The sequence below is a fragment of the Triturus cristatus genome, chromosome 10 (genome assembly GCF_964204655.1).
Source record: "Triturus cristatus chromosome 10, aTriCri1.1, whole genome shotgun sequence".
Taxonomy (NCBI): Eukaryota; Metazoa; Chordata; class Amphibia; order Caudata; family Salamandridae; genus Triturus; species Triturus cristatus.
In genome coordinates, this window is record NC_140593.1 from 809,564,830 (window position 1) to 809,581,969 (window position 17,140).

The window sequence follows — 17,140 nt, forward strand, 5'->3', positions numbered from 1 at the left end:
TGGAATATTTACATGATGGTGGCCACCTTGGTACACTTTTGAGCATGTTCTGGTCCCTCCAATAGCTTACCATTTGGTTAGTCTCATATTCAATATTCATTGTGTTTTTTATTCACTGCATCTATAGGAAATCTATGGCCCCACCAAGCTCCCAGAAAAAGACGTTACACAGAACTTTGCTGATCTGGTGGAAAATAGAGCTGTCGCTATCGTGCCTGGTGCACCTCAAGGTCCAGTGAGGACAGACCTCTCTATTGTAGCAGGAGAAACTTTGAGACATTTAGATGAAGAGCATGCGGACACCATAGTAGCACAAACAGTGGAGAACTGTCACAGAGAGCGAAGCACGCCACCTAACATGATACTTGCTACTGAAAAACTAGACTGTGAGAAATGTCAAGCGAACTGTGGAGTTGATATAAATGAGACAGAATTGCATGCTTCGAAGGAGACCTTTTTGCAGCATCCTCGAGCTCTCAGCAATCCAGAAGGCACACACCATCTGCCTTTCCAGCATTCAAAAGAAATCACCAAAGGTTCCCATAGGGATCGAGGCACCAGCCATCCAAAGCCACATAGAGGTCTATCTCTGGAGTCTTTACAGGTAATATAAATGCATGTCTGCTCATACAAAGCTGTACATATCTGCTAATAAATATGCTGTATAAATGCAAACTTAAATTGATGTTTTTCCGATACACCTGTTTGTTTAGAAATGTGATTGTATTTATTCACATTATACATTTTATAAGTCAAAGCTGTGCATCTTATCTCTTTGAGATCTCTAGTGCTTTCCTGGTAGTGCAGGTAGGTGGGCTTCAGAGAAAACTTACTTTCTCTAGTTCTGTGTGCAATCAGGCAGCACTCCAGAGTGAAGTGTGAGGGTTGGGTAGTCACACTAAAATGGAGGAGCCAACTCTGCACCTGGAGATAGGAGCAGCTAGCTTTGGGGATCTGAGGTTGATTGATGTTGCCCAAATCAATCAAATAGGGTCTGGGGAGAGAATGGTTAGCTACAGTGACCATGGTAGTGAGGCAGGAGATGTGGGAACATAATGTGAGTTGTGTAGAGTGCCCATTCCTTACAAGATAGGAGTCTATAGACCCAGACGTGGAGTGTGGAAGTTGTGCAGAGGGAGCATCAGGCAATACCTTGAGTGTCATCCGAAGCTGGCCTCTGAGGGGGCGAATATAGGGTCACCCAAGTGGATAGATCTGCTTTTCTGTAGAGAGTTCTTGAGATTGAATTACATAAACCTTTTCGGATAATGGAAAAAGTGAGCAGATTATGTGGATTATTTTTACATCATCCTATTCACACTGTTGCTGAGGGAGACACCTCCATAAAGAGTTTTCCACTCTCTTATCAGTTATTTGTTATTGTAGAGTAAATGCATATCACAAGGATGAAATAAATGTAAATTTCTTCTAAAGTTTATTTTTCTGAAACTCTACAACCCTTTTAATTTTGATGCTGACAAAGTGAGTAATAAGGGGATATAGAAGCCTCTCAAAATTGGGAGAAGCACAGTGTTTTGCAAGAGACTCAATATCAAAATGGATAAGATTGAATTCAAGATAGTGGCAATTGAAGAAAGGAATCTCTAGAGTGAAGAGTGAATGTAGTGGAAAACAAGATTGCTTCACTGAAAAAAAGGAGACAGGAGAAGGCTAGTAACCTCCACCCATGCGAAAAATTATGGGTTCCAGTATTTTGCAATAGAGATGATGATTGAATTAGAGTCTAAAATGGAAATATTGAAAATATAAGACACTCTTGCAATGCCCGTGGTGGGTTCAAATGAGTACTTAGTTTAAAATAGTAATTCCTAGCAAATCATGTAGCTGAAGATTCAAATGGTGCATCCGATTTGCCGAAACCCACTTTCAGAATACTATTGAAATACAAAAGACTCAACTTGAGGGACTTGGAACAGTGTTGGTTACACACGTGGCTGAGATTCTTTGTGATTGCATGCTCTGGCTGGCCACTACTAAAAATAAGATATAGCATTTGCGCTGCACAGGATTTTGCTCTTTCCTGATCTTTCTGCAAATACTTTTGAAGGAGGAAGCAGCTTCAAGAACTTAGAAATTCTAGGGGGCTGTGAGAGTGCTGAGACTGAGGCCTGGGAGATACTGGCCTAAACTGTGTGATGAATTCTCAAGGCGCGCCTTCCCCCAGTTCCAGATAACATTGGAGGTTAGGACTGTGCTCCTTGCTAGTTGTTCTCCCCCCTCCCCATCTTTGTTCCCATGTATTGAGAATTACAATCGTAGAAATGTAACCAAAAGACATGCTTCTTCGTGCATGATTGTAGGGTCTTTTGAGCTTGTTTGATAAAAAGAGTTAAAAAAAAAAAGAACTTAGAAATTCTGTGCAAGGGATTAGAGTCTAGGCCTCAAATTGGTACCCTGAGAAACTTTGAGACCAACTGGGGGAGAAGGTGTCCATACTAACAAAGCAAGAAGCTTCTAGAATTAACGTAGAGACAAACAAAATGTATGATACCAAATTGGAAGAGTTTAAGCTTGCTGTAAAATTGAAGACAAATGAAAGGTAAAAGAAGTTTATTAGAAAAAGTACAGAACTTCATCTACAGCCTTTCCAGCCAGCTTCAACTGGCATCATTTGACTCTACCTTACTTTGTGTACCTTATCAGTAGCAGAATATTCAAATCTGTCTCACTAATACTACTTACTCCAGTATTGGAGCCTTTCATAGATTCACATGCCTGAATCATTCCCCGTCGTCGAGACGGGAGTCTCCGGTACATAAAAAAGCATTGCTTAGTATTATAGCAAACTGAAAAAAGGCCTAGGCCCATTTTCCTTTGCAACCCATAACCTTCGTTATGTAAAAAAGGACTAAACTTGTCCCTGAACCAATCAGAGCCTCTCACCCTCTAGAACGCTCCTGAGAGAACCTTCTGCCCCTCAGATTTTCTACCGCACGTTGTGCTAGGGAGTCTCCTTTGAGCTCTGCTCAAATTCTACAGTTGGTTCTAGATTGAGGAGATTTTTTCAACTAAATGTTCTACATCATCTTTTGGAGAATGGCTGATAAGGAGAAGAAAGGCTTGTTTAGGGCCTGTGCCACCTGTTCAAAGAAGAGATTATATACTGACGATCCTCGTAAAGACTGTATATACTGCCTTTACCCACACCACCAGGCGAAGGAGTGTAAGGTATGTCGTACCTTTTCTAATAAGACTCTGAGGGATCGTGAAGGCAGACTTTTAATTTGGCTCCAAAAACTTAAAACCAGGAAGGACGTCATGTCTAGTGACAGTGATGAGGCGTCAACTGTTTCAAGGAGGTCTCAGAAGAGAGGTAGATCTCCTCAGGCTCATACCTCAGGGGAGAAACCTGAGAAGGCTCTTAAAAAGACCACTTCTGGGTCTTCAGAGTGCAGTCCCTCAAAATCTCCTAAAATTAAGGAAAAGGAGAGCAAGGTTCATGCTTCAGGGGTAAAACAGTCAAAGAAAACAAGTTCTGAGCCTTCAAAATCAACCCTTAAAATTAAACATACGCTTAAAAAGCCAGCGTCTACTTCACCTGAGGAGAAATTAGAAAAATCTACATCGTCGATGGGATCGTCGATGGCAGGGTCGACGACGAGAGCGTCGACGACAATGACGACGACCACAACTACATCGTCTACGGCACCGTCAACGACGGTGACAACTGCATCGTCGACGACGACAACGACGACGATGTCTACAGCGTCGACGGCGGCATCGGCGACGACGGTGTCGTCGGCGGTTACTATGGCAATCTCGTCGACGGGCTCGTCGACGAGGGAAAAAACCCCAGAATAGCGGGATTTTGCCAGGAAAAGAAGGATTACCCCGGACATTACGTCTCCTAGTAAGGTAACGCCTCTGGTTCCATCCCATTTATTGGAGGAGGAGGATTCGCAGGAGGATGATAATGAGGGTCCGTTTGGCTATGCAAGTAGCCCCTCTCAGTTACATGTTAAATGTCAGGAGGATGACTGGGAGGATGAGTATGGGGGTTATCAGGACCGTCCCCGACAACATGATCAGGAAGAGATGGTGAGTGTTCCAGCTTCTCTACTGACGGATTTGCAGTTCATGTTGGATGATTACAAGAGGAGGCATCCTTTGCCTCTTTCTACCCAAAGGATTCCAGTGGCTCTGTCGCACTCTGTTCCATGTACACCAGTGCGAAGACAGGAGGTACCGGTTCCTGGGCCAATATCACCTTTGCCACAACCGGTTCTAGACACATCTGACGATGAAGAGCAGGAGGAAGGGGGGATAACAGATCCTAGTAAGGAATGGGATGATTATCTGATTCCGTCCCCTTCATCTCCGTCACCGAGACCTGTGGATTCCCCTCCGGAGGACATTGGAGGGTTCCATAATCTGATGGAGAGAGCCGCACAGAGATTTGCGCTCAATATGTCATCAGATAAAGCAGAATGCTTTTTATATGATTTCAAAGAACCGTTTCGCAAGACGATTAGATCTCTTCCAATTGTGAGTCATCTATGGGAGGAAGGTCTCAAAGTTATGGAGACGCCGGCAACGGTTACTCCAGTGCTTGCTAGGCTTGACAACAAATACAAAGCGCCTGCGGATGCTCCGGCTTGTTTATTAGGTCACCCCAAACCGGACTCGGTTATAACTCAAGCGGCGCTGCAAAAATCGAGGAATCCGTCTGCTCCAATTTCAGCGCCACCGGACAGAGAGGGTAGGTGCTTGGATAATGCAGGGAAGAGGTTTTTGTCCATGTCTGCTCTTCTGGTCAAGGCAGCAAATGCCCTAGCCATCCTGGGCAGGTATGATAGGCAAATGTGGTGCGACCTATCACCATACTTAGACAGCATACCTGAAGCGGACAGACAAGAGGCCAGGAAAATCCTCCAGGAAGGTGAAAGGACTTTGGCTAAAGTCATAGATTGTGCAATGGACATTGCGACCACGGCCTTCAGATCTCTGGGAGGAGCGGCTGTTTTACGCAGACAAGGATGGTTGAGAGCAACATCTTTTAGGCCTGAAGTCCAGAATAAGATCTTGGATCTTCCATTCAATGGGGAAGATCTGTTTGGAAAGCATGTTGATGAGGCCTTACAGAGTATCAAGAAGGATACGGAAACAGCGAAATCTCTGGGAACATTACAGTATAGAAAAGTTCCTTTTCGTGGCTCAAGAGGTAGGGGCCAAACTTCTTATAGAGGAGGTTATCAACAAGGCCGCTATTCTTCCTACTCCACATCATCTCAGCCATATCGTCAACAATATTCACAGAGACAGACTGGAGGTTTCACAAAATCTACTCCTAGAGGTCGAGGAGGTTGCCAAGGGAAAGACACCACCCGAAGACAATGACTGTCTGGTGACACTTATTCCTCATATGTCGCATATTCCCCTGGGTGGAAGAATTTCCTATCATCATCATAATTGGCAGCAGATAACGACTGACCAATGGGTCCTCCACATAATACAATTCGGTCATACGCCACCAAGATTTCAAGAGGTCAAGTATTTACATCAGATGCGGCAAGAAATTCGGACAATGCTCCGAAAGGGAGCAATAGAACCGGTACCGAATTCCCAGAAAGGAAGGGGATTTTATTCCCGTTTTTTTTCTGATCAAGAAAAACATTCTTCAATGGCGCCCCATTTTGGATCTCTGATCCCTAAATACTTACCTCAAGGATCAAACCTTCAGAATGATCTCCCTCCAGGATATTCTGCTACTATTAAACCCAGGGGATTATATGACCAAACTGGACTTACGGGATGCATATTTCCATATCCCAATCCATCCTTCACACAGGCAGTACCTTCGGTTCGTGGTGGCCGAAGATCATTACCAATTCAAGGTGCTTCCTTTTGGTCTGAAATCAGCCCCGAGGATTTTTACAAAATGTCTGGCTCCAGTGGCAGCGGTTCTAAGGAGACAGAAACACCAAGTGTTTCCTTACCTCGACGACTGGCTAGTCAAGGCTCCATCGGCAGCGTCAGCCCGGTTGTCAACAGAGGCTTGCATAGAACTATTTGCCAGATTAGGCCTCACTCTAAACGAGGAGAAGTCAACTCTGCAACCGTCCAGAAATATAACTTTCTTGGGAGCAATTCTGGATACGGAGGTAAACAGAGCGTTCCCCTCAGAGGAGAGACAGCGGGGAATAATATCTCTATCCCTGGCGTTTATAAAAAGAAGGTCTCTTTCAGTACGCAAGTACAAGTCATTGCTGGGAACGATGTCATCTTGCATTCCCCTCGTACCTTGCTGCAGACTACGGATGCGTCCGTTACAAGAGCAGTTGGATCTTCAGTGGCATCTAGCGACAGGATCCTTCGAGGATATAATCAAAGTGACGCCGATCATGATCCACGCGGCGACATGGTGGACCCGAAAACGAAACATCTTGCAGGGTCTTTCTTTCCTGACTCAACCAGCTCCATTGGTGGTTACGACAGATGCGTCCTTGGAAGGATGGGGAGCATTCCTTCTGGATCTGCAGGTCAGCGGTCGTTGGAAAGTGAACGAACAGCAATTGCATATCAACCTTTTGGAGCTCAGAGCCGTCCGCTTAGCATTGTTGGCGTTCCTGCCAAGGATTCAAGCTGCAGCCGTGTTGATAAGAACAGACAACACAACAGCAATGCACTATTTGAACAAACAGGGAGGAACAAGATCACTCTCCCTGTCTCGGGAAGCCCAGTGGATATGGGAATGGGCTCTACGACACGAAGTATCCATTACAGCGGAACATCTTCCAGGGGACCAGAACACCAAGGCGGATAATCTAAGCAGACTAAAGTCTGTCTGTCACGATTGGGAAATCGACAACGAGATTTTGAACAACATCTTCCAGAAATTGGGAACTCTGACAGTAGATCTTTTTGCAACAAGGGAGAACAGAAAATGCCGGTTCTTCGCAAGCTGGCTTCCCCAACGGGGATCTTGGGGGAAAGCGTTTTGATGGCATGGTCAGGCATCTTTGCCTACGCCTTTCCTCCAATTCCCCTCCTGCCACGGGTTCTTATGAAGATCAAGAAAGAACCATACAGGTTAATCCTGATAGCTCCGTGGTGGCCCAGACAACATTGGTTTGCAGAGCTTCTTCTACTGTCAGAGGAGCGCCCGATTTGCCTGCAGCCGATACCGTCTCTGCTGACAATGTCTATCTAGAGCCAGAGCGGATAGTGCAAACAAAACATATCGGATGAAGTAGAAAAGGTTCTGTTTATGGTGCAAAAGGTCTAACATTCATCCGCTGCATTCAGAAGCTCACGAGATTATTCCATACATCTTGCTTTTGGCTAAGTCAGGTTTGGCTCATGCATCTATAAAGGTACACCTAGCTGCAATTTCACGCTTTAGAAGAACGGCCTCTGGTCCATCTCTGTGGTCTGCTAGAGTCATCAAACAATTTATGAAAGGTCTGTTCCGAGTTTTCTCTCCAATAAAACCTCCACCACCTCTCTGGCAATTGAACGTTGTTCTTTCCCAGTTGATGAAACAGCCCTTTGAGCCAATTCACAGGGCGGAGCTGACATTTCATTCGTGGAAAGTTGCGCTTCTCATTGCGCTCACTTCAGCCAGGAGAGTGGGGGAGATTCAGGCTCTCACGGTCCAAGAGCCTTTCTTGCAGTTCAAAGAGGACAGGATAATACCCCCTTATATCCTATCGCTCCTGATGAAATTACATGCGGGCAACTATGCGCAGGTGCGATGGGGTATGAATGGGGAGAAAACTGACAGGATTCCAGTGAGGAGGGATGTCCACCAGGGATGTGTGCTAGCTCCCACCCTATTCTCCCTTTATGTGAATGGGGTGGTTGAGTATCTGCTAAAAGAACCCGCAGACGCACCTTCCCTGGCGGGCAAACGGATTCCAACACTGCTCTTTGCAGATGATACCCTCCTCATTTCAAAGACCCCCCAGGGCCTTCAAAAACGTTTAAACCGCTTCCAGGAGTTTTGTTCCCTTAGGGGGTTGGTGATCAATGTCGACAAGACCAAATTCTTGATCATGAATCCTCCTAAGAAACTAGGGCGTCCCCCGGCCTTGAACTCTGTTCCTTTAGAAAGGGTATCAGAGTTTGACTACCTGGGAATCCGCCTTAGCGATTCACTGAACTGGACCCCGCACATCCATAAGATGCTCCTCACCCACAAAAGGGTGGGTGGTGTTTTGCTTAGGAAACAACGTTCTTCCACAATTAAACCTATCGCCCCAGTTGTGGAGATTTATAAAGCCAGAGGGGCTAGCGCTGCTTTATACGGGGCGGAGTTGTGGGGTACATGTAACCTGGAAGTACTAGAAAAATCTGAGAGCAAATTTCTGAAAGACCTGATGGCTCTCCCTTTGAGCACGCCCACAGTTCCTGTGCTGCTGGATCTAGGCTGCAGATCGATTGCAGACCAAGCACGACTTCGTCCCTTGCTCCTGTGGGCCCGGTTGTGGAGGGTGCCCGAATTATCCTCTTACTCTGAGGCACTGTCCGAGGTTATGGCAATGGGGGGCTGGCATAGGATCAAATGGTTAAGGGACGTTAAATGCCTCTTAGGGGAGCTGGGTCTTGGTGAAGCTTGGGCCACTCGATCTGCCCCACCTAAAGCCACAATAAAGAAATTGTATTGGGAATGGGTCTCCTATAAGCTCACTGTCGATCCACGTCATTGCAATTCCACTGCAGCCTTTTTGAGGATTAAAAACGTGGTGGTCTATGAACCATATCTCAACTTGATTCGCATTCCCTTTGACCGGGCCTTGTACTTCAAGTTTAGAGTGGGGACTTTACCTGTAGGCGACCTAACAGCCCGGTGGAAATCATCCCTCCAGTCCTCCCCCTTCTGTGCCCTTTGTCCCACGCGGGTCGAGACGGTGGCACATATTCTTTTTGAATGCCCAGGTTATTGTACACCTAGAAGGCGCTGGCTCAAACCACTGTGTAGACTTTTAGGTACTCGCCAGCATATTGTGGCCCTACGCATCTTATTGTCCGACACATCCACCTTGGTGGCTTGTGGGGTGTCAAAATTCCTAAAGTGGTCTTGGTTGATTCGTGTAAAAAGGCTGTCAGTCTCAATTTAATTCTATTTTTAACTGTATTTTATTGGATCATGTCACTGTTTTTATTTTCTCTTTTGTATATATTGTAATAACTGTGACTATTTTTACTTGTTGTAAAGCTTTTATGATATTTATATATCGAAATAAAGCCTATCAATCAATCAATCAATACTCAGGACGGACTAATCCAAGATTCATTCCTAAAGTTCCAACTGACTTTCATTTGAACGAACCTTTAATTCTCAAAAGATTTTTTCCACAACCATCAACAGCGGCACTGGATGTCCAGCGTTGTTTGAAGTTCTATTTGCAGAGAACTAAGCCTTTCTGAAAGTCTTCACAGCTTTTTGTTGCCTTCAGCGCACCCAGGAAGGGTTTCCCTTTGTCAAAGAGGGGAATTGCCAGATGGATATCCAGTGCCATAGAGTATTGTCATCAGGCAGCTGGCCGACCTCTGAATGCACGAGTCCGTGCACATTCTACAAGAGCAGTCTCCACCTCTACTGCTCTATTCGCAGGAGTACCAATCCGGAATATCTGCAGGGCGGCGACCTGGACGAGTATGTTATGTTATGTTATATAGTTTATAAAGCGCATGAATCACCCCCGAAGGGGTCTCTCAGCGCTGGCCAGGCTGTGCAGGTGTGATGAAGTAGTATCATTCCGAGAATAGAGTGGTCTTAAGAATCTTTCTAAATCCCAGATAGTCGGGACACTGTCTGAGCGGGAGGGGCAGTTGATTCCATACCAAAGGGGCTTGGTAGGAGAAAGATCTGCCTCCCAATCGTGTTTTCTTAATCCTAGGAATGAGTAACAGCGATTTAGAGCCAGACCTCAGGTCACGATTGGGGATGTACAGTTGGAGCCTTTCAGTCAGATAGGAAGGGCCAGGACCCCACAATGCTTTGTGGGTCAGGCAGCAGATTTTAAACTTGACTCGTTTCTTCACTGGTAACCAATGCAGTTGTCGAAGCAACGGAATAGAGGCAGATCTGCTTGGAGCTTTGGTGACCAGTCGTGCTGCGGTGTTTTGCACCACTTGCAGGCGGTTAAGAGCAGATTCGTTAGCAACAACCATTAGTGCATTGCAATAATCCATCTTATTTAATACCAGGGCCTGGACTAGTGTCCTCCGGGATAAGTCTGGGAGATATGGAAGAGCTTTCTTCAAAAGGCGCAGAGTAAAGAAACATGCGCTGACAGTGTAAGAAACATGATCCTTCATGGACAAGGCCTGATCGAGGCGAACGCCGAGATTTTTTACTGTGAGTTTGGGCGAAGGGGCGGGCCCCAACTCAGTAGGCCACCAAGTTGGTGACCACATGATGGTGGCGTCTCCATAGAGGATGATCTCTGTTTTCCTGGCATTCAACTGCACTCCGAAATGGCCAGCATACCTTGGGAAAAACAGGTCTGAGCAGTCGGAGAGGATTTATCAAATGGGAAAATAAGTTGGGTGTCATCCGCATAGGATATGGGGATGAACCCAAGAGATCTTAAGAGAGAGGCAAGGGGGGCCACATAGATGTTGAACAACGTAGGGCTCAAACAAGAGCCCTGTGGCACACCCTTGGTCAGACACTCAGTGGTAGAGCGAAAAGGGCCTAGGTTCAAAGTTTGTGTGCGGTCGGTGAGAAAGCTGGTTACCCAGCTGAGCGCCAAACCCCCTAGTCCTGCTCCTTTTAATCTTTCGAGCAAGGTCCGGTGGTTGACCATATCGAACGCGGCAGAGAGATCTAAAAGGACCACGATGGCGGATTGTCCCTGATCTAACGTCCGTCTAATACAGTCGGTGACAGCAACCAAGGCAGTCTCAGTGCTATAATTTGCACAGAACCCTGATTGTGACGGATCCAGGTAGCCAGTTGTTTCGGTATGGTTCGAAATGTGTTTATTTACATATTTCTCAAGGACCTTGCTCAGGTAAGGAAGGAGGGAGATAGGACGGAGGTTGGCGAGATCATCCATGGGAAGCTTGTTGTTTTTACGTAGTGGTATCACCTGAGCAGCTTTCCAGGAAAGGGGAACTAGCCCCTTGCTTAGAGAGGAGTTAAACAGCATGGTGACAGGGTCAGCTAATGCGTGCGCAAGAGACGCTCCTAATCTTGCAGGCATAACATCTACGGGAGAGCCAGATGTGACATTGCGTAATAGTGTAGTGGTCTCATCCCGTAGAAGGGGGGAAAGGACAGCAGAGGTGAGGGATTGACGGTATAGGGTTTTACAATATCATCAGATATTGAGGTGTGACACACCTTCACCAGGCATTACTGCTTGGATGCAGCCACAGGGAGAGATGTGGCGGTGGGAGAAGCGGTGCTGAGGAACCTTATCCAGTAACGGTGAGCCTTCTTTACCATCCCTCCTTCCTGTATTATGTACTTTGGCACATTTTATTGTTGTTTATTGTATTACCATTTGCAAGGTATTTTTGATATGTGGAATTTGGTTTACAGATACCATCTTTATCACACTATATATGTTTCCTGGATTCACTTTCTGGGTAACAAAAAATGTGCATTTATTTACTGCTCGCTATTCTGATTCAGGCATGTGAATCTATGAAAGGCTCCAATACTGGAGTAAGAAAACAAGTTACTTACCTGTAACTGTAGTTCTCCAGTATTGGACCTTTCATAGATTCACATGCAACCCACCCCGCTCCCCTGAGAGGCTCACCTCGGATTTAGCACAAAGACTGTTATTGCACAAGTGCACGAAAATCTGAGGGGCAGAAGGTTCTCTCAGGAGTGTTCTAGAGGGTGAGAGGCTCTGATTGGTTCAGGGACAAGTTTAGTCCTTTTTTACATAACGAAGGTTATGGGTTGCAAAGGAAAATGGGCCTAGGCCTTTTTTCAGTTTGCTATAATACTAAGCAATGCTTTTTTATGTACCGGAGTCTCCCGTCTCGACGACGGGGAATGATTCAGGCATGTGAATCAATGAAAGGTCCAATACTGGAGAACTACAGTTACAGGTAAGTAACTTGTTTTCTTCTAAACCATCAGTAATGCCTATTGTTAGAGTGCGAACAGCAAAACACACAAGATGATGGATGGAATGTTGCATATTGGCAAAACATTCACCCCCAGTTACAGATCTGGGTTTAATCCATCGTTATTTTGCTCACCACGCCACCCCAGTTCAGACATGGCCATATGCAAATCAGTCTTGACCCTGTGCCTCATGGGAACAGTCCAGCCCGAACTGCCAAGCCATGTCTTCCCTGGACCAGAATCAAGAATCCTAGGACCGGTTTCGGGGTTTCACCCCTCTTCAGCCAGTATAGCTTGACTCCAGTGGCATAGTGAGCACGGGACCCACATCTGGGCATACCCTTCCCACATAGGGCGAACAGCAAAACACACAAGATGATGGACGGAATGTTGCACATTGGCAAAACATTCACCCCCAGTCACAGATCTGGGTTTAATCCATCGTTATTTTGCTCACCACGCCACCCCAGTTCAGACATTACCATATGCAAATCAGTCTTGACCCTGTGCCTCATGGGAACAGTCCAGCCCGAACTGCCAAGCATTGATATCTCAGATCAAAACACTCCTAAGTTAGGTGCCTCGCAAAAACCTATCACAGTACCCTCAAACTAACATTCATCAACCCTTTCCTGAAGAGCTTCTTCGTGAGAGCAGTTTTGCTGGCAGTGTTCTTTATATATCTAGCATAATGTTCCACCATACCCAAAAAGAACAGTAACTCATCCCCATTCTTTGAAAAAAAGGCACATGAGAAATTGTCTTCACTAATATGTCTTCTGCTATCACACCTTTGCTATTATCTATCTTTTTATTTTGAATTTGCTTTTTTTTAACACAGCCAATGCCAAGATGAAGGATATATGCACTTAACCAATAAACATAAACAAGGGATACATCGAGATATGGATATAAGGATGGTGTATAACAACTATGTACCTTAAGTTTGTTATGGAACCAGTAACAACAAACTCCCAGAAGAGACTGCATTAGAAATCAAGTGACTGTCAGTGCTCAAAAAACATAGTGTAGAGTCATTGATTCTGTTGATATTTGGTAAATGTTGAGGGCTATCATCGAATAAGAGTACACTGATTTGTTTTCAGCTTTCTCCTACCACAGACCAAGAGAAGGGTTTTGTACTTAATGTAAACAATTTAAGTTTGAGGACTTCTAGAAGCAGAACCTCCTAAGATGGTTAGGAGCTCTGCTAATTAAGGTGGGCTGTTTTCATGAATGGCCTTATGAACAAGAACATAGAGATTGTAACAGATCGGTTTGTAAGGTAAGCCAATGGAGATCACAGAAAATAAGAATTATGTCGTTCTATTTTTTTTGCTTTCCAAACCAGTCTGGTCTCAGAGTGAAAGGTAGCTTTGGTGTAGTTGGGGAACCCTGGCTAATATGGCATGCCCAAAGCCTATTCTGCATATCATAACTGCTAGCATTGCTGTTTTGAGAAAGTTAAAAGGAAATAGGCACTGCGTTTTCCTTAGCACATCTAAAAGGTGATTCAGTGCTTTAACTCTTTTGTTATTGTGTGGGATGAATGTGAAGACAGGCGCGATGGTGAGATAGCGATCTGGCTGATGGTCTAGAAGAAGCATTGAGATTTAGTATTTTCAGGAGAGAACGGTCTACTGTTTTGAAGATGGAGAAATTCCACTGTTTCTGGGTTTAAAAGGAGGACATTTTTGTTTATCCAGGATTGAAGCCAGGAGGGCCAAACTTTTACAGTGTTCATATTATGAATAGCTGATGCTTTGTAGATACAGTTGTCTGTCATCAGTGTACTGGTTTAGCATTATGCCATGGTCATTTATGATTACGCCCAGAAGTCCATGTAACTGTTGAAGAGAACTGGATCGAATATAAATCCTTCTGGGACAGCACAAATCATTCTGGCAGTTGTGTCTAGGTTCTTCAACTTTTACCTGAAGGCGTAGGTCTGCAAGGAAGGACGAAAACCAAGGCTACAGAAAAGGCAAGCACGTATCGCCATCCTGAAGTATATGGAGAACATCAATGAGTAACTTTATGGTAGCCATTTCAATAAACTAGCCAGTTCTAAAGCTAGACGGATCACTGGATAATAGTTCTTCCATATGAATTAATCCAGCTGGCCCATCATCGTTCTTGCAGTGTTTTTTCTGCGCGGAGAAGGGTTAAGAAGGGGCAGATATTGGCTGGTTTGCTGGACCTAGGCAAGGTTTTTGAGAATTGGAGATGTCTGAGAGGTCTACATTTACAAAGGAAATGTTCCCTGTCTGTGAGAAACCTGCATTAAGTAGTATTGACGGTTGCTGAATACAAAAATTACCTTGCTGCCATGAGTGCTTGTGGACACGAGTTTTCCCAATCATTTGGAGAGATGCAAGAAGGGCTCCCCATTTTTCAGGATGCTTTGGAATATGAGCGAGAGATGATCAATTAAGGTTGAATTTGTCTATTATTGAACAGATTGTTTGATGGAGTGATTTGGGAAGCACTTGTGATTCTATGACCTAAATGTCTATCTCTTTCTTTCCAAACCAGCCTTTCGCAGCCTTAAGCGTCAGTTCTGTGCCTTTCTTCTTTTTAAAATCTGTTTAACTCACTATGTTCTTGCATGTGTTTTCCATAAATATAAACATTTTCTTCAACACCTGATGTCTCTACTAATATGTTTTGCATGGCTCTCTGAAATTCTGATGCAGCACACAGCAATCCAAATAGCATTCTTAGGAAACAAAATGTCTTCACAGGAGAGATGGAGTCTGTACGATCCATTGACTCGTACATTTTTAATTAACAGTTCGCCAAAACCAGGTAAATTGTTGTAAAAAATATTGGCATCCTTTAGTAATGTCATAATTTCACCTATGCCTGGTAATTGAAAACCCCAAATTAGTGCACTTATTTTCATGGAGGGGACTACAACACTGTCCCATTACTTGTCTGGTGTTCCTTTTTGGTTATAGAGGAGCTTTACCTTTAAAACAGATATTTTTTCATAAGGTGGGCGCATCACTAAGTCGTCTTCAGAGGGAGTTCTTTCTCTCGTTTGTGTCTGCACTGGTGTTTTTGTCCTTTTGTGACTTGCTACCGCTATCTTTGAACAGATTGATACTTTGAACATAGATAAAACATAATCAATTATTTAGTAAATACTAAAACATACTATTGCTTATAAATCACATTAGAGATACCCCACATTTTAAGTGCGTACAGCAAGGAATGTATATAACAAAATGTATTAGGGATATAGCCTGTGCTTTTACATCTGCTGAGAAGGGGGGATTGAAATGATTCAAACATGAATAGCTCCCAGTAGGAATATTCAATCCAATGTTATATGTGAGCTGAAGTCACCATGGGTTATCAACATGTTTCATCAGTGCAAAGTCGATCCAACTAAAACCTTCATCAGAATTGAACACACTGTGCTTGAGGAACTAACTGCATCGAGTTGATGAGTGCAAACAGGTGGTGCTGGATTTTACTAAATACCACACAGGGTGACTTCATGAAAATATTACTTCCTCATTGTGCAATCTAAAAGTTAGCTAAAAATAAAAGAAAACCACACAAATCCTCACCAGCAGATGGAAATACAATTCAACCTCTTTACATCCTCCAGTAGTACATTTTAAATAGGTTAGGAGTTTCCTGCATCTAAACCCACTGTCACAAGATGACTGACCACAGAGTTTATCTACTTTTACAATTAAAAATTGGATCCCCAACAAATCTAAGTACCAAAGGTAATGTGATGTCTTTTTTATGTTTCAAAAAGTTGTTTGTTGATTTCATGCACAGAAACAGCAAACTTAATGAACAGTGATCCTCCTTCCACTTGTCTTCTACGGTCACTTCAGCTTTTAGTTGACCGTTCAGGCCCTGTTGACTCAAGTGGGTCTCTAGAATCCTCTTTTGTAGTTCTACAGGGTTGCTTCTGTTCAGTTGTTTTCATTGCTCTTAGGTAGTGATGGTAGGTGAGTTCTCTGTAGTCCGTGAAGTTATCTGGAAGTGGGCACTACACATAAGGGAAGAACTTCTCTGCCCTTCTTAAAGATGATGTGGTCTTCTCTAGTTCCAACACAAACCAAATGCTCCTGTACATACGCTGTTTATGTGAAGTAATAGCTGTTTCCATTTGCCAGGAATGTATATTTAGTGCACAACAGAAGGATATTGACATTTATGCTGTATATGTCCCCATTTAACTTCTGGCACCCATTGTTGTAGGATGCTTTGTGGTATGCCATGTATTAATGTTTCCACCGCTCTATATCCACTTCAGTATCTACTTGATGTCTTTTTTTATATTTTGGTGAAATGTGCTATAGTTGAAGTTGCTGAATATATTCAATGCTCCATAACCCCATGTTTATGTCATTGTAGCGTGTCGAGCATTGGGACTTGGACTCAATTCTCCACAGCATTGAAGAGCATGGTGACAGCATTGCTCAAACCACGAAGAACACTTCTCAGGCAGCCAGTTCCAGTTTTGCTTCAATAGGTTTGTTCCACCTGAAAATACACTACTTGACTGTATCTGCTTGTAAGGGGAGCAAAGTTAAAAACAAAAGCCCACCGGGCCAGTGGCATGTTTCTGCTTTCTCCCTGAATTCACAGCATCTGTGTGAATGTGGCAAAACCAGTTGGTTGGCCAGTTGAAAACTGAGCACCATTTTTCCTGTTAAATCTGTGCTTGATTCCCTTCTTCCATAATGCATCAATTTGCAGGCTTAGGCGGTTGTGCTTATAACTTAGACAATGTATTTATAAGTTTGTTGACATACATTGTTTTCTTTTTTTCATTATATTTCCATTCTTCTGTCCTCTGTACCTCACCAGATTGTGTTGTATATATCCCCATGTGGCATATAAATAATAGCATAGGCATACTTACCATTCATCTGTTTCTCGTCACCTACATGCAACAGTCAGTGGAGGGAAATCCAAAACTTTTGATTGTTGAACTAAAGTGATTTACAAATAAACCCCACTCTTCATTTTGAACATGTTTTTTCAGGTCTGCCTTTCAGTCAACACTGTGCACCCCAGATGTGATCTGGCTATTTTGCCTGAATGAAGCATTTT

At 44.0% G+C, this 17,140-nt stretch overlaps 1 protein-coding gene across 1 annotated transcript in view; it reads left to right on the forward strand.

The window, feature by feature from the left end:
• The window catches only part of DNAAF8 (dynein axonemal assembly factor 8), an 816,395-nt gene that overhangs the window by 50,638 nt on the left and 748,617 nt on the right, over window positions 1-17,140 (forward strand). Inside the window, exons 4-5 of the mRNA XM_085628378.1 lie at window positions 128-604; window positions 16,439-16,556. Of these exons, the coding sequence (XP_085484504.1) occupies window positions 128-604; window positions 16,439-16,556 (595 nt within the window). The remainder of the gene's footprint in view (window positions 1-127; window positions 605-16,438; window positions 16,557-17,140) is intronic.